General features: G+C 48.9%; 1 protein-coding gene across 1 annotated transcript; it reads left to right on the top strand.

The window, feature by feature from the left end:
• Nucleotides 1-372: 372 nt before the first annotated feature.
• Nucleotides 373-8832, top strand: SERPINA4 (serpin family A member 4). Its single transcript, XM_003832823.6, has 5 exons — nucleotides 373-740; nucleotides 2391-3056; nucleotides 5894-6167; nucleotides 7053-7212; nucleotides 8321-8832. Exons 1-5 carry the CDS (start codon nucleotides 647-649, stop codon nucleotides 8519-8521), a joined length of 1395 nt encoding a protein of 464 aa, XP_003832871.3. The 5' UTR covers nucleotides 373-646; the 3' UTR covers nucleotides 8522-8832.
• Nucleotides 8833-18296: the final 9464 nt, after the last annotated feature.

The raw sequence follows: 18296 nt of genomic DNA on the forward strand, positions 1-18296 counted from the left end.
GATCCAGCCCCTCATGTTGTAGGAGGGAGGTAGGCGACTGAAGCTCAGAGAGGGAGTAAATGAGCTCAACTTCACACAGCTAGTGAGGGGCTGGTTGGAGACCAGATTTTCCAAGTGGTTCCCCGGGCCCTCGGGGAGCAGCAAGGGCCAGGCGAACCTCCATGCACTGCACAAACATGAAGAAGTGAACCCTCTTGGGGTTCCCCAGGTGGGAAGTGGGGTGTCTTCTTGGGAGGGGGTGAACCAACTTCTGGTGAGATTTCCTTGTTGAGGCAATGCTGCACCCGTAGCCTGTTTGTTAATAATTACCCGGTCGGGAGAGAGTGGGTGGTACTGAGAAGGCCTGGTTTGACCAGTCCTCCTGGGCTTGATAAGACAGAGCTGAGACAGCCACCCAGGGGGTCCACTCCAGGACAGACTGTGCCGTGAGTAACCCCCTGAGACAATGGAGACGAGAGACTCTAGAGGGAGGGTGACCAACTGTTCCACTTTGCCCAAGACTGAGAATTCTTCTGGGATATATTTTCAGTGCTAAAACCAGGAAAGTCCCAGGCAAGCTGGGACACTTGGTCACTCTTGCTAGAGGTGAGAAATACTCAGGCTAGAAAGGCCCCGACCTAGGGTCCATGGGCACTGGTGGGTGACTATGCCCGGAGACCCAGAAAAGCCTCCCCCAGGGACACACAGCTGGTACAGGGCGGCACTGACTGAGGGCCAAGGTCTTCTGGCTGCCAATCCAGGTGATCTTGGGGAGCTCATGCCGGAGGGGAGGTGTGTCTGTGAGTGATGCGGTCCTATGTATGTTTCTAAATGATCCCTCCAACTGCTGAGTGGAGAACAGAGAGCAGAAAGACTAGGAAGCTTTCTGCAAGGGTCTAGGTCAGGGGTCAACAAGCCACAGCTTGTAGGTCAAATCCGTCCTACTGTCCATGAGCTAAGAATGCAAGATGTAAAATATAAATATAAAATATAAGTGATAAGTATAAAAGATAAATATATAAAGCGTTGAAAAATCAATTGAAGAACATCATTTTGTGACACAGGAAAATAATATGAAATTCACATTTCAGTGTCCGTAAGTGAAGTTTCACTGAAACACAGCCACGCCTGTTCATGCATGTCCGGTCTGTGGCTGTTTCCAGCTGCCACAGCAGAGTTGGGTAGTGGCAGCAGAGACTGTGTGGTCTGCAAAACCGCAGATATTACTATCTGGCACTTTGCAGAAAAAGTTTTCTGAGCCCTGGTTGACGATCATAGCAATAGAGGGGGTGAGAGGCTGAAGAACCTACAGGAGAGTCTAGGAGTTGGAGACCAGCTTGGGCAGCATGGTGAGACCCCGACTCTATAAAAAATTAGCTGGGTGTGGCTGTGCATGCCTGTAGTTCCAGCTACTTGGAAGGGTGCATGCCTGTAGTTCCAGCTACTTGGAAGGGTGAAGTGGGAGGATCACCTGAGCTCAGGAAGTCAAGGCTGCAGTGAGCCATGATTACACCACTGCACTCCAGCTTGGGTGACAGAGTGAGACCCTGTATCAAAAAAACAAACAAACAAACAAAAAAAAACCCAACCCTGCAGGTCATGGAAGTGGATTAAATGGATTGTGGGTGGATAGAAGCCTAGAAGCTTTTTGGCCTGACAACCGGATACTGGTGGGACCATTTGATGGGGCAGGAGCAGATTTGGGGGAGAAACTGGAGTATCCTTTCTTGGACAGATGTTCATTATGAAACGGGTACCAATTCTATCCCCGCAACTTTGGGCAGGTCACTTATTAAACATCCATGTCCTTGTCTGTACGGGGTAACAATACAAAGACCAGTTCTACTGACCTCTACAGGGGTGGGAGGGTCAAACTAAATGGCATGAAAGTGGTTTGTAAACCATATAAAGCACTCCACAGATGTTTGTGGAGCAGACCCTAAAATAAACTCTGATGATTGCCATCCTCCATGCAAAATCACTGCACTAATGAAATCAACTCATCTGAACGACAAGTGTGGGAGAAGCAGCACCTGAGTCTGGGGATGTGGGTTCTGGCTGGGATATGTGCTAGGTAGGTGACTTGGGTGAGTCACTTTGGGAGTCTTCATTTCCTGCTCTGTTGGGTGAGAATGGAGTCTAGTGCTGTGCAGAGCTCACACAGGTGGGAAACACAATGACATGATGGACACAAGGAGTGTGCCTTGTAAGTCTAAAACATTGCCATCCAATAGTGTTGCTGTCACCATATATGTGGAAGGTGGTGGGTGTTACATTGCCTTTCACAAGCCCATCTGCAGGAGTTGAGGGTGTCACTCACGATCTCCGGGTGCTGGCCCACTGCCAGCCTTCTCAGTAGGGCCAGGTGTTCTGCTGGGGGAATTTCCTGGGCATTCTCTTCCCTCCCATAGGCCTGAGAGTGCAGAGGATGCATCTTATCGACTACCTGCTCCTCCTGCTGGTTGGACTACTGGCCCTTTCTCATGGCCAGCTGCACGTTGAGCATGATGGTGAGAGTTGCAGTAACAGCTCCCACCAGCAGATTCTGGAGACAGGTGAGGGCTCCCCCAGCCTCAAGATAGCCCCTGCCAATGCTGACTTTGCCTTCCGCTTCTACTACCTGATCGCTTCGGAGACCCCGGGGAAGAACATCTTTTTCTCCCCGCTGAGCATCTCGGCGGCCTACGCCATGCTTTCCCTGGGGGCCTGCTCACACAGCCGCAGCCAGATCCTTGAGGGCCTGGGCTTCAATCTCACCGAGCTGTCTGAGTCCGATGTCCATAGGGGCTTCCAGCACCTCCTGCACACTCTCAACCTCCCCGGCCATGGGCTGGAAACACGCGTGGGCAGTGCTCTGTTCCTGAGCCACAACCTGAAGTTCCTTGCAAAATTCCTGAATGACACCACGGCCGTCTATGAGGCTAAACTCTTCCACACCAACTTCTACGACACTGTGGGCACAATCCAGCTTATCAACGACCACGTCAAGAAGGAAACTCGAGGGAAGATTGTGGATTTGGTCAGTGAGCTCAAGAAGGACGTCTTGATGGTGCTGGTGAATTACATTTACTTCAAAGGTGAGAGTCAGATCATTGGTATATGCTAAATCCACACCACCGCCTCCAACCCACTAATTTGTTGACTGGTTAAATATATTTTTACAAAAATGTAAGTAAAAACGTTGTGTCTGATAGGGTTGAGCGACCCTCAGGGAATGCAATGTGAGAATGTTGTATGTTGAAGACTCTGTAGTATTGAGGTTTCCATTCCTTCCTATCTTTAGACATATTTTCTTCATAAAAATAATGTATAAAATGCATTATAGCCAGTGATCATTAGTTGAATTGCTGGATTCATATCTGAGCTCAGCCTCTACCAACAGTGCAAACAAGTCAGCTTGTTTGCTCAAAGCAGGGATAAGACAAGTCTCTAATTCAAAGGTTGGCTTTGAGGATCAAATGATTAACCCATGTATATACTCCTTAGAAAAGGGTCTAAAGAGATGGGCAAACTATAGCCCATGGGCCAAATGTGTTCAGCCACTGGTTTTGTAAATAAAGTTTTATTGGCACACAGCCAGGCCCATTCATTTATGTATTGTCTGTGGCTGACTTCATGCTACAATGGCAGGTTGATTCATTACTGCAGAGATTGAATGACCTGCAATGCCTAAAATAGTTAATATCTCTATAAACTTTTTGGTTTTTTGACCCCTGACCATTTTATGTACTCAATAAATAGCAACTATAATTCATCTAATGATAACAATGCTCATTTTGAAGCTTTAAAAATATGTAAAAGCATAAAGGAGAAAGTAGACATAATCTCTAGTCCTACCACTCAGAGGCAACAAATGTTAATGTTTTAGCATCTTTTCTTCACCTTCCATTCACACACATATATGTCCACACAGTTGATTTTGCAGTGTGCAAACAACTTTGTACAGTGTGTATTAGCCAGGGTTTCATCAGAGAAGGAGACCCACCTCAAGTCAATGGTAAGGAGATCATTATAGGAATTAGGCCCCACACAATTGCGGCTGGGAAAGTGAAGGTCTAGAGGAAAGAAGAGTTGGAAGGACAGAGAGAAAGTTGCCAATGTAAGCGGACAAGTCAGAGCTTAGAGGGGAATCTATATGCCAGGTTCAACCAGCCATCAGAGTGCTGCCATGGAGGGGAGCATCACTGCATAGTTTCTGGTGGTAGCCTGGGGCTGCTGTTGTTTAGTGGGGTTAGACTTGGGAAATGAGCTTGGAGACAAGCAGGGCAAACTGGAGCACACAGAGCACTGCTGAGTCTGACCATCATCATATCTGACTACCAGGGCCTTCAGAGAGCAATCTACTTCGAAATCTCACAGTTCTAACCAGCGTGAACCCAAAATCTACAGGGAACAAAATTCTAGGGAGCAAATCCCAGCCTAATGATTCAGCCAAATTAGTCATCTCATGTAATTTGCATGTGGAATTTTCATGCACCATTGAAAAGTTTTTTTAAAAAAGCTTTGTTTTGAGGCTGGGCGTAGTGGCTCACACCTGTAATTCCAGCACTTTGGGAGGACAAGGCAGGTGGATATTGAAATCAGGAGTTCAACATCAGCCCGGCCAACATGGCAAAACCCTGCCTCTACTAAAAATACAAAAAAAAAAAAAAAAAATTAGCCAGGCCTCATGGCACATGCCTGTAATCCCAGCCACTTGGGAGGCTGAGGCAGGAGAATCGCTTGAACCCAGGAAGTGGAGGTTGCTGAGATTTTGCCACCACACTTGTCTGGGTGACAAAATGAGACTCTATCTCCAAAAAAAAGTTTTGCTTTGAAATAACAAAACTTTTAAACTTAAAAAAAAAATTAACTAAGGAAGGAAGAGAAACAGTAGTATGGGTTTCACTGTCAGGAAGACATTGGTTAGAATCCCAGATCCCTTGCTATTCCCTGGACTAAAATTCCTGGCATGGAGGCCTTAGTCCATTCACCCTACCTGCCACCACCTCACTGCACATCGCCTCCTGTCCTTGCTTCCCTCCTCACACTGCAGCGATTCCATGGCCATCATTATGGTCACTTCCTTGCAAACACTCTGAACTCTTAACTTCCTTGGTTTTCCCTCCCTCTATCATACTTACCCTCCAAAGCTGCAAACCTGCTTAAACCTAAAGGTCTAACTAGTCTACATCTGCACCCAGAAGCTGAATGTGGTTGAGGAAAAACATCCAACGGGGCTGATGGTCTCACTTGATATTTGTGAATGCAAATTTTCATTGATATCTCTACACTGTCCAGCAATCCTACCTACATATCTCCACTCTCCAAAACAACTATAATAACAGATTCGTCCTTCTCAAATGTCCTCCCCACTCATGACTTTCACTTAACAATCTTGTCTCACTTTTCATTGAGAAAACGGAATCAGTTAAACAGGAAATCTCTCATCTTCTCACCTCCAAATCTACTCACCTCCAAATCTTCTCACCTCCAAATCTACTCACCTCCCTGCATTTGAACCCACAAGCTCAGATGCCCTCCTCTCATCATGGCAGTAGTGACCCACCTCTTATGGAAGGCTGACCCCTCTGCTCATACTCTGCCATCTCCTCTCTCCTTCTCAAGGATGCTCACCTAACAATGAACCCCTCTTTCCAGCACCTCTTGTTTCTTCTCTATCAATCCTACTCACATATTAGAAAATGAACATCCTCTGCTATCTCTCATTTTAAAATTTAAATGAGGCCTAAGGGATCCATTCCCCAGGCATGTCAGGTTTTGAATGATCAAAATGGGACACCTTGATGGGCTCATAGGGCAGGATCTGGAGCAACTGTTTCTGTAGCTCAGAACACCAGATGGCATTCCCTGGCTGGAGGACTAGCTCTGTGGCCTGCAGATGTCCTGTACCTTCTTTTCATCTTCCCTTCAGCCCTGTGGGAGAAACCATTCATTTCCTCAAGGACCACTCCCAAAGACTTCTATGTTGATGAGAACACAACAGTCCGGGTGCCCATGATGCTGCAGGACCAGGAGCATCACTGGTATCTTCATGACAGATACTTGCCCTGCTCGGTGCTACGGATGGATTACAAAGGAGACGCAACCGTGTTTTTCATTCTCCCTAACCAAGGCAAAATGAGGGAGATTGAGGAGGTTTTGACTCCAGAGATGCTAATGAGGTGGAACAACTTGTTGCAGAAGAGGTAACCAGTGTGCTATGGGGGCTGAATCTACAGTACTATCCATCAAATGTACCTTTCTAATGAAAGACAGTGCCCCAAAATAGAGAGTGATCACCAAATTATGAGAGAATTCTCACTTGCTCTGAGACCTTCCATGGGCTTCCTTTAAATGATGAACTCTCCTGTTATATTTAAAATATGACTTCCCCCTCATTAGGCAAAAAAGAACCACAGTAGGAGTTCAGAGTCCTGGGCTCTAGACATAGCTCTTCCACTGCACAAGACTTGGGTCAAGTGACTCTTCCTCTCTGGGGGGTTACCTCTGTGCAATGAAGAGGTAGCCCTTCTGGCCCAGAAGGTTGACTAAGCTGCCATAGTGGGACTCAAAAAAACTCCATCCACCTACCCAAGGAATTAATAGGAAGGCTTCCCATCACTCTGGTTATGATTGGAAAAAGTCTTCAACCATATATAAGAAAAGGATCCTAGCCCAAGGGCACATGTGGATAGAAAATTCACACAACTTTCATGATGGAGAGACTCCAATCCAAAGAAATTAGCTGGTTCAAAAAGAATAAAACCCACAGGGCTATAACAGAGGCAAAGGCAAAACTGCCACCTGGCGAGGCTTACATCTGTCTCCCTGGGCACCTGAACACCCACAGGAAGCAACCTCTGAAGAGGGGTTCCCAAGGACAGGAGATCCCACAGACAGCAGGGCCTGGGTACAAAGGAACCTGGCCTTTCAACATCCATTTGTGGGAGGTGGTCTGAGCCGAAGCTGTTTGTGGGGACAGAACTCAGATGGAATAGAGCCAGCTAGAGAGGGCCACCAAGGAGGGCTCTGCCCAGCAGGGATCCTGGCTTGTTCATTAATCTAATGTTCTAACTCAATGCCCCTTTCAGGAATTTTTACAAGAAGCTAGAGTTGCATTTTCCCAAGTTCTCCATTTCTGGCTCCTATGTATTAGATCAGATTTTGCCCAGGCTGGGCTTCACGGATCTGTTCTCCAAGTGGGCTGACTTATCCGGCATCACCAAACAGCAAAAACTGGAGGCATCCAAAGTAAGTCGTCAACAGTCAGCAATCCCTAGAGAACTCGGTAGGGCAGTGCCCATGGGAGCTGCCAGGCGATGGGGCTCCCAAGCTGCCACATGGAGTCTCAGAGCCTGAGTGTGTTCAGTCATCTACAGGCATCAGCATCCACCAATCAACCAGCCCTGGACGTGGTGCTAGGTGCTGGAGATATAGTGTTGAACCAGCCCCTGCCCTCAGAGAGCTCTCCCAGTCTAGTCAGGGACACAACGTCTTCATAGAGAGATAAACGCAATGATAGAAAATGGAGGAGGGGCCGGGCATGGTAACTCATGCCTGTAATCTCAGGACTTTGGGAGGCCAAGGCAGGCAGATCACTTGAGGTCAGGAGTTCGAGACCAGCTTGGCCAAAATGGTGAAACTCCAACTCTACTAAAAATACAAAAATTAGAATGGTGTGGTGGCGGGTGGTGGGCACCTGTAATCCCAGCTACTCAGGAGGCTAAGGTAGGAGAATTGCTTGAGCCTGGGAGGCAGAGGTTGCAATGTGACCAGAGATCAGGCCACTGCACTCCAGCCTGGGTGACAAAGTGAGTGAGACTCCATCTCCAAAAAAAATAAAAAAAGAAAAAAAAGAGGAAACAGAGAGGAGAGACACAGGTGAGGCTGCATTGGGTGCGTCTGTATTAGGGAGACTTTGCAGATAAGAGAAAGAGACTCAAGACTTCTGATAAGAAAAGTGCACGAGGGGGTAGAGCCTTGGGTTCAAGCTTGAATTCCGGTTCTTCCTCTTATGGTTATTGAAGGGGTACTAGTTTCCGAATTTATTTTCCTCACTTCTAAAATGGACAGCATACTGCTGACCTCTTAGGATGGCTATGAAGATCAAATAAGATGCATGCAAAGCCCCGGGCACAGAGCAAGTGCTCATTTAATGAGAGCTACCGTGATTGTGTGTGGCAGGAGGTCTCTAGCCCAAAAATCCGCCCAAATGAAATTCTTGCTGTGTTATCCCCAAGAAATGGCCTTGCAGGCTGTTATGTGCAATGTTATTCCCTAGCAATTTCTGGCTCTCGCAGTCTTGTCCAGGCCCCCTCTCTTGCTGGCTTGGAGATAATGCTTGTAATTTTCCTCCCAGAGTTTCCACAAGGCCACCTTGGACGTGGATGAGGCTGGCACTGAGGCTGCAGCAGCCACCAGCTTCGCGATCAAATTCTTCTCTGCCCAGACCAATCGCCACATCCTGCGATTCAACCGGCCCTTCCTTGTGGTGATCTTTTCCACCAGCACCCAGAGTGTCCTCTTTCTGGGCAAGGTCGTCGACCCCACGAAACCATAGCCCTCCCAGGGCTGCTCATCTGTTGCAAGCAGGAGGGTGCGGCAGGGGAGGGCTGGGAGTGAGTAGCTCTGTGTTTAGAGTGGGGGACAAGGATGACACCGAAGGTCCAGGAGTCCAGGACAGCAGGTGCTGGTCGGCAGGGAGCGGGGAGCGGCACTGAGATGGGCAGGGCCTGGACATTCCACACCCTGGTGCTGTGCAGCCTCTGGCAGAGCATCCAACCTCTTGCAGCAAGTTTCTGCCTCTGGAAAGGGGGCGGGCCCTTTTCACAACAGGGTGGTTGTACCGAGTAAACAACACGATGCCATGAAGACCCTGGTTCTGTGTCTCGCACGTGGTAGACACTCAGTAAATGCGTCCTCTGCCTGGCCCTCCTGGGTTTGCCCCAGACTCCCCTGGCAGACCTGGTCCCAGACACAAGGTATGAGAGCTCCAAGTCCTGTTCCAGTAGGTTATCCAGATTTATGGAAAGGAGACTGGGTGTGGGCAGTCAGCTGCCTCAGGCAGGGCTGGTACCTTGCTCCAGAGCAGGGGCTGAGAAAGCCACGGAAGGGCAGACACCACCAGGGCGGCTTCCACGGGGACCTGGTCAGAAGAGCCCAGTGAGGCACTGTCCCCTCCTGTGGCTACAGAGATGTGACCCGTGTCTCTCCCAGGACAATGGCTGCGGCCAAAGAGCACACTGCAGACCCAGAGACTCTTGCTTTTACATCCAGGCTCTGTGCTCTGGATCTTCAGGCAAATCCTCACCCTGTTGGGCCTCAGTTTCCCCACCTTTCTGGCCCAGGTGGTCCAGCTCAGACTGGTTGAGTATGTGGGGTGGATCCTCCCAGAGTCTGTGAGAATAAACCACCCCCTCCACAGGGCAAGGCAGGTGGATGAGATGTGGTTCTGTTTGCCCTTAGCCTCGGTGATTTCTGGCAAATGCAATTCTCTGGGTAGGACCTTGTGGTTTTCTTGGCCACTGATGGCCAGGACATCAGTGGCAGCTGGGCTCCAGCATTATCTCCAGCCCTTGACCATGGACACGGAGTTCTCGGGACAGTTAGAGCTGGGAACGGTCCAGCCAGGAAGGACATCTCCTTTCCTTTTCCTCGGCCTAGCTCACCCTGTGCTTTCAGGGCCAGGGCAACAGTTTCCACACGCTTTCCTATCAGCTGCTCATCCTCCTCCCAGGCAGGCCATTTCACTCCCACTCGGTGGCGTCCAGGTTGCCAGCATGTTCAAAACCAGAATTCCTGGGTTCAAGTCCCAGCTGTGCTCCTTAGTAGTGTGATCCTGGGGAAGTCATTTCACGTCTCTGAGCCTCAGTATATTCATCTATAAAGTGGGATGATGATAACGCTACTGACCTCATAGGGCTGTTGGGAGGATTAAACAGTGACTGTATATGTCAAGTCTCACAACAGTGCTGTGCAAACATTAGCTATATTATTATTGCCCTCATTCCTGCAGCCCTGACAGTCAGTGCTGCCACCACAGGCTCTGAGCTGGGGGTCTCTCTCCACCAAATCCCACTGCCATCTGGGGACCCCAAACCTTTTTCACATTGCCACTTTCGCTACTCAGGAAAATTGACACTGAGTCCCCGCAAGGGGAAGTTCCAAAAAGGCAGAAGATTTATAGGCCCTTCTCACCACACTGGCGCCTGAAGTTCCTAACTGATCTTCTAGAAGTTTCCAAATAAGACTTCAGCTCTCAGCTCTCCTCTCTTGGTAGATCCATTGGGGGCAGAATCTCCCCTCAGAGTCTGTCCTGGACTGAAAGATTAGGGGCTGTTACTTTAGGACCAGCTCAAAGAATCTTCTAGGCTTTGGGAATCATGGCTGCTCGCCACGTCCACTCCAGGGTGCTTGCTCAGTGTCCAGGAGGCCCAGGGCCGATACTGAAAACTCAGTCATGGGCTTCAGAACAAGACCCAGCTGTCTCAGGCTCTTAGCTCTGGCAAGCAGGATATCTCACTGTCACAAACACGGAATTTTCACCAAGGAGAAGGTGACCAGGGGAACAGGCCGGAGAGCGGCCTCCAGTGTTGATGACTGTTTAAGAGCCAAAATATTCCAGTAATTGTGTGACATGGGGATCCCTGGCCCAAATAACGCTGCAACCACAGGAATAGGCTCACTGCCAGGAAACCAGGAAACTGATATTTGGAGCAGTAGACAGACTACTCTTGTACAGTGGAAAAGTCCTTGCGGAAGGGAGGAAGATGGAAGGGGAAAGCCCAAAAGCGTTCCTCTCCCTTCCTGCCCCTAAAATATAGCCCTGAGCTGGACATGAGTGCAGCCTCATGAGAACTTGACGAGGAAATGTTCCATACAGGAAATTGCCCGGCAAGGCCATTTTGAGTTAGTTATACCAGCTCTGGGCTTCACTCAGGGAAGCTGTCCAGTAAATGCCTGAGGGCACCCAAGGCCTCTGGGGCTCAGGGGAATGCACGCTCTCCTTTGTACCCCTTGATTTTGTTGGCCCAAAAGCAAGCCTGCTAGCTCAAAGAGTGATTCATTTCCCCCTGTGCCTTCTGGGAAGTTGGATTCTGTTTTTCAACAACCAGGCAAGAAATGAAGAAAGGCCCAGGCTGACTCGCCCCCTCTTCTGTCCCTAAAGAGGTACATGGGTGAGTGGATTCCAGGGTGGAAGACAAACCTGAAAGAAGGCCAAGGTCTAGGGTTACTATGGCAACAGCATGGCAGGGCGTGGTGATGTTGAATGACCGCAGCCCCGAAGTGATGAAGGAGAGAGAAAGGAAGCAGGTCTTCCTCAATTCAGCCTTGAGAGTGAAGCCTCCTTATTCTGATTAAGCTCAACCCTCCACTACTCAAAAATAGTTGATGGCTCCCTATTGCCTACAAAATAAGGTTCAAAGGCCTCTATTTATAGTCAAGGCCCTCCCTGATCTGGTCACCCCCTGCCTGTTCTGCCTCAGTTCCTCCTCTTGCTCTCATGTACCCAGTGGCTGCAGTCACAGAAAGTCTTGTTTTCCCAGGTTTCCCATAGCGTCCTACCTCTAAGAGTCTGCACTCTCTCAAGATCTCACAGATACCACTCACCTCCCTAAGGCAGACTGTCATACCACCATCAAACGTGGTTGACCTTATAAGAATGTCTGCCCCCACCCCCACCATCCCTATTAGATAGGACATTTCAAAGGTGGGGACCTGTTGACCCTGCATTCCTTCAGCTCACCTGGCCCCAGTGCCAGCTGGATATGAGAGAGGCCCAACTGATATTTGTTGCATGAATGAATGAATAAATGAATGAATGAATAGAAAAGGTTAAGCCAGAAGCAAGGTCACCGAGCTATTTGTTCTGCATCACCACCCCTTGACATGGCCCTGGAATTGATTGGGCAAATATTTAGTTCAGCTCCTCAGATTTCAAAATGCCCTTTTGGAGCATTAAAAAAAATAATAAAAATTAAAAAGACTTTATGCAGGAGATCTTGCCTCTTTAGAGCAGTGCCTGAGTCCACTTTTCCCGTTGCTGCTCCTCTGTGGGGTCTGTCATTTGTGTGGCCCTTGTTACACCACTAGAGAGCTAGGCCTCTCAACAGCAGCAGTGAGTGCTCGGAGGAACCGTGCCTGTTTGTGAGTTCAGAAGTTATCTTCCAGCAGGAAAACAAAGTCTTTCTGTACTTTGCAACTAGGGGAAAGGGCAGAGGAAGCCAATGTGAGTGGCAGTGATGTAGCCTAGTGGTAGGTGACAAGTTTGCATGACTCTAGTAAATTGGTGTGTAGAGAAATGCAGCGTGGGTTTATTCGGTTTTTCATTCTTTCATTCAACAGCTAGTTACAGAGTGGGGTTTGGCCATGTTTGAGATAGGAGAAAACAAACTTTTTTTCAAGTTCTCAACACTACAGTTCACCTCTGGTCACCAAAATGTGTGTGGGATTTCTCCAACCACCAAATTGTCCAGCAGACACTAACTGGGTGTCCTGCAGCTCAATTCAATTCAATTCCAACACTATCTACCTGGAGATAATGTCGGATCCCATCGGTTAAGGGCTCTGTCGCACAAGACTGCCCCTACTTCAGATGCCAGTTGCAAGTAGTAGGCTGTCACCTATACTTTATGACCAACTGGCTATAAAGTGAGGTTCTCACAACTCCCTCCTCAGGTTCAGTTCATTAGCTAGGAGGGCTCACAGAACTCAGGGAAACACTTACGCTTACTGGTCTATTTTATTAATAAAGGACACAGATGAACAGCCAGATAAAAGAGAGTCAGAGGGCCAGGTATAGGGTACTGGGCACAGAGCTTCCATGTCCTCCCTCAGTGTGCCACCCTCCAGAAGCCTCCATCTTTCAGCTGCCCCAGAGTGCCCAAACCCTGTCCTTTTTGGGGTTTTTATGGAGGTTTCATTACATAGGCATGATTGATTACATCATTGGCCACTGGTGACCAACTCAACCTGCAGCCTCTCTCCCATCTCAGGAGGTCACGAGGAGGGGGGTGAGCTGAAAGCTCCAACCCTCTAATTCCATGGTTGGTTTCCCTGGTAACCAGATTCTTTATGAGCCTACCCAGGAGCCCACCAAGACTTGCTTCACTAGAAAAAAGATGTTCCTGTCACCCAAGAAACTGCAAGGGATCCAGGAGCTCTTCATCAGATGCTCTTGTTACTCTGGAAATTACTAAGCTCTCGGGAATCAGGTCAAAGACCAAATATTAAACAAACGATTCTCTTAGTACCCCTATCTACAAGGATGCTAGAGGCACTGTCTCAGGTACTCGAGCCAGAGACTAAATGTATATTTCTTATTATTAATATGTCACAGTTTCACAGGCTGCTAGCCAGGAAGCCAGAGGGACCTCCCCAGTGTAAAATTTGGATTCAGACAAGGCTGCAGTCTCAGCTTCTTCACTAACAATGCGCTGTGGGGCAATCGCTTTACCTGTTTGGGTCTTAATTTCCTCACCTGTACATGGCAGTGTTCTCTGGGCACAGAGACCTACTGCAGCTGCGGCAGTGGAAATGGGAGGATGGACATGGGATCCGCTGAAGACACAGACCTGGGAGCCCCTGGCTTCTGACTCCATGGAGTGGGTGAAGGGCACACCAGTCTGCTTCATCCCTGACTGCCTGGGAGTGGGCCTTTATCGAAGAAGAGGCAGAACTAATATGAACAGCTCCTGTGCTCTGAGCACCTGCAATGAGCAAGGCACGGTGCCGAGTGCTTGCCAGGAGGTATGAAGAGGCCGCAAGCATCCAAGTATAGAACCTGGACTTTGGAGCCAGGATGCTTAAATCTGAATCTGAAATCCAGCAATTACTGAGTGTATTTGTTTGCTAGTGCTGCTCTAAGGAAGGACCATAAATGATGTGGTTTAACCAACAGAAATACATTGTCTCTCAGTTCTGGAGGCCAGGAATCTAAGATCAGTGAGGAAGAATCTATTCCACACCTCTCCCCCAGCTTCTGAAGGTTTTCTGGCAATCTTGAATGTCCCTTAAATGTAGGAGCATCACCTCAATCTCTGCCTTCCTCCTCCTGTGGTGTTCTTTCTGCGTGACTGCTGGTGGCCAAATTCCTCCTTTGTAAAAGAACACTAGTAATATCGGAGTAGGGGCCCACTCTACTCTGTTATGACCTCATTTTAACTAATTACGTCTGCAAGGACCCTATTTCTAAATAAGGTCATATCCTGGGGTGCTCCAGGTATGGGCTTCAACACATGAATTTGGAGGGTTGGGGGCAATTCAACCCATAACACTGGGTGAGGGAGTTGGGTGGTCTCTCTGTGCCTCAGTTCCCTCACCTATGGAATGGAGATGACAATACCTAACTCATAAACCTATCGTGGGTGTTTGCTGAGTTCCTGTACGTAAAGCACTTAAGCTAGTGGTTCAGCATTAGTGCCTTACAAATGTTAACTGCTGTTATCTCATTCATCTTTTGTAACAACTGTGTGCTGTGCAACAAGGGTGACGACTGGTATGCCTGCCAGAGCTGGGCAGGTCACCCAAACAGACGAAGTGGGCTGCCAGTGATGGGGCCCAGGCAGGTGAGACAGTAAGAGCCCCCATTTAAAGGCATTCTGCTCAACATTGTTACATAATAATCTATGGCATGAAACTCACCTATGGAGGCGAGAGCTCCTTGTTGCTCTTGATGTCAATGGAAAAAATTGACCATGACCTACCTGGTCCTTAGGTGGGGTTAACAGCTATTCTGAAAGAAGAATGCTGATTTGACAAGAACTGGGCGTGAAGCCAACCATGTGGTCTAGAAAGGACACAATTGCCTTTAAGCCAAGGCCTAAGCCTATCAAGACTGAGTTAATGAGGCTGCCCCATCAAGCCAGCGGAGGTCAGCCCTCACCAGCCCTGGCTGGCTCTCTGGCTGCAGAGTTGCTGAGCAGGGCTGGAGAACAGACCAAATGGGGCCAGCCAAGTTCGCACATCCTCAGAGCAACCCGCTCAAGTGTTTAGCTCTCCTGGGGTGATTGACTTCAGTGGGAGCGTGGCTCTGCCATGATTCAGACTTCTGGCCTCCAGAACTGTGAGAGAGTGAATTCCTATTGTTTCAAGCCACCCAGTTTGTGGTGATTAATTATGGCAGCCCTAGCAAACTAACATTCCTCTTTTCCTCCAATTTCATAAGAACAGGTGTTGCTCTTCTTGACACACAGCTGTGTGCTCTCTTGGCCTCCTGCTCCCTGGGGGAGTCTCCTTCCATTAATAACCACCTTTAACCTCCCTTTCAGCTTCTTCCCCCAAACCTGGGAAGTCCCTCCTTCCAAGCCACAGCTCCCTCTGCCCCACCTCCTTCCCAGCCTTCTCATCAAGAAGCAATCTGCCTTGACCATCTCTTTGACTTCTCAGCCTGCTGGCCCTGGGCTCCTGCTCCCACCTTCCCACCCAGATCACCCTGGTGGATTCCATGGACCAGTGACCATCCTCATCTACTTGAATGTTCTGCTGCATCTGACACTGACAGTGACATCCCTTGTCCTCCCTTGTTTTCTGCCCTGGTCCTCCTCCTTCCCAGCCATCATCACCTTTGTGAGCTCTCTCCCTCTCTGCTCAGGCTTATGCCGAGGGTCTCAGCGTTCTATGCTTCATCCTCTTCTCTTGTCCTCTCCTTGCCCCAGGACACCCCTGATCCCATGTGCTTCCTTCATTTTAGTTCCTGTCTCTGTTCTTGCCTCCAAATCTCTCTTTAGACCCATTCACCTGTGTCATCTCTGCCAGCAGGCACCACAGGCCCTTCAGGCTCACTAGGTCCAAAACTGAACTCATCATACTCCATACAGGCTTCCAAAACCTACCCCTCAGCTCACACCAGGTCCATTCTCCTTCCTTAATGTGTCTCCTCCTCTCCAGCCTCACCCCCGCTTCCTTGGCCCACACCACCATCATCTCTCGCTTGGATTATCACAGCAGTGTCACTTGGTCCTGTCTTGATCTCCAGGTGACCATACCCGTGACAGCCCAAGATAATTTATCCCTCCTTTACTTACAGAATGAAGTTCAACCCTGGTTCCCAACCCAGCAGGACTTCCAAGCCTTCCATCTGGCCCTGATCTGCTTCTCGCTGTCCTCCCTTCCTCCTCTCTGACGGGCTCCCGGTGACCCACCACCCCCTTAGCCTGTACTGCTATCACTCCTGTGGTTCTCTCAGCCCAAAATGCAGCCTCCCACTGCTGTGCTGTAAGCTATTCTGTCTGTTCACTCCTCTCCACCCAGCCAGGGCTGATAAAAACCTAGACAAGGTTCAAAAACCCAGATCCAAGGTCACCACCTTCACAAAGCTTTTCCTATTCCATTCCTCTCTCCAACCATGGGAGAATGGACCATTCCTCCCTGTGTGTCTTTATTGTGGAGACATGTGTCAGAGCATCGGCTCTCTATCTTTAGTTCATCTAGTGAGATATTGATCTCTCTTCTTGAGGCCAGGGGTGTTTTCTGGGACATGGTTAGATCTCAATAAACATTGATACTGGAGGGATGAAATGAAGGAAGGATGGATGGAAGGCTATAAGGATGGGTGGATGGATAAATGGATGGATGGATGGATGGATGGATGGATGGATGGATGGATGGATGGATAGATGGATGGATGGATGGAAAAATGGATAGATGGATGGGTGGATGGATGAATGGATGGATGGATGGATGGATGGATGAATATATGGGTGGATGGATGGAAGGAAGGAAGGAAGGAAGGAAGGAAGGAAGGAAGGAAGGAAGGAAGGATGGTAGAAGAAAGGTAGTACCAGTATGCTTTAGCTCATGCAGGCAAACAGATGATGGGCAGAGGGAAGCATGGTGGCTGATTACAGGAGGATCATAGCAGATGTTTAAGGCAAGATTGACAGCCCCACAAAGACTGAGAAGAGAAGACAAGAAAAATGGGAAAGTTATTAAGACACAAGACCTAGATCAGGAGTTAGAGGCTGGATCCCAGAACAAGGCAAGAGCCTAATGACTCGAGTAGCCAACTCATCCCAGTTTGCCAAGGTCTTTGCCAGTTTTAGCACTGAATATCCCACACCATCGGGAATTCCTCAGTCCCAGCAAATTGGAATGGTTGGTCACCCTACTAGTAATTAAGACCAGTGCCCCACTTCAGAGCAGAAGCATCAGCCAGGCCCTGAGTGACATCTTGTAGGCTCTTGAACTGGTCTCACTCAATCCCCATGAGGCCCAGTACCATGGAACAGAGGGCAGGGAGGCTGAGGGCCAAGCAGAGGAGCACCTGTGCTCAGCAGGGCAAGGCATCACAGGGGCCAACATTGGTTTCCCTGCCCTTCTCCCAGAAACCACCTCCCCACTTTGATCCTTTCCCATGCCCTGCTAGGCTCTAGGACACCAAATTCTCATATTCTAGCCACTGGCCCACCCTAGGCAGTCACCCTGGGTGTTATGGACTGAATTGCTTCTCCCGCAAATTCTTATGTTGAAGTTTTAGCCCTCAGTGTGACTGTAGAGATTGGGCTTTTAGGGAGGTAATTAAAGTTAAATAAGGTTATAAGGGTGGCACTCTAATCTGATAAGATTGGTGCCCTTTTAAGAAGAGGAAGAGTAATCAGAGAGCTCGCTCTCTTCCTCTGCCCAATCCCTCTCTTGGGGTGTGTGTGTGTGTGTGTATGTGTGTGTGTGTGTGTGTGTCCAGTGTGGGCTCACAGGGAAGAGGTCATGGGCGAACAGAGTGAAGGCAACCATCTACAAGTGTCAGAGAGCCCTCACCAGAGACCAACCCTGATGGCACCTTGACCTTGGATTTCCAGCGTCCAGAACTGTAAGAAAATATATTTCTATTGTTTAAGACATCCAGTGTGTGTTTAAGCCAGGCCAGTGTGAGGTATTTTGTTACAGCAGCCAGAGAAGACTGATACACTGGGGTGCCATGCCCCCGAGACTCCTTCCAAATCTCTCCTTTCAAAACACACCACTCTCAGTCCTGATTCCTTCAGAGCTCTTTCTGCGTGGCAGTGGGAGTCATGAGTTACCTCAGACTTTCCCCCAATTCTCAAGACATTCCTTAAGATGTAAGCTTGGGAAACGGCATGTGATGTCTTTCCCTCGTGGGTGGTCAGAGCACAGACAGCACACACAGGCTGGAGACGGCCCACAGGAAAGGTGGGCTAACCACCTTTCCCAAAGTAGTTTCATCTGGAACCCATTTGGGCGGTGTTACACTAGTTTCTGATGGCTGCTCTAAGAAGTTATCACAAACAGTGGCTCAGACAACACAAAATTCTTCTTTCATGGTTGAAGAGGCCAGAGGTCTCACTGGGCTAGAATGAAGATATTGGCAGGGCTCCACT

Source organism: Pan paniscus, chromosome 15, assembly GCF_029289425.2.
Source record: "Pan paniscus chromosome 15, NHGRI_mPanPan1-v2.0_pri, whole genome shotgun sequence".
Classification (NCBI taxonomy): Eukaryota; Metazoa; Chordata; class Mammalia; order Primates; family Hominidae; genus Pan; species Pan paniscus.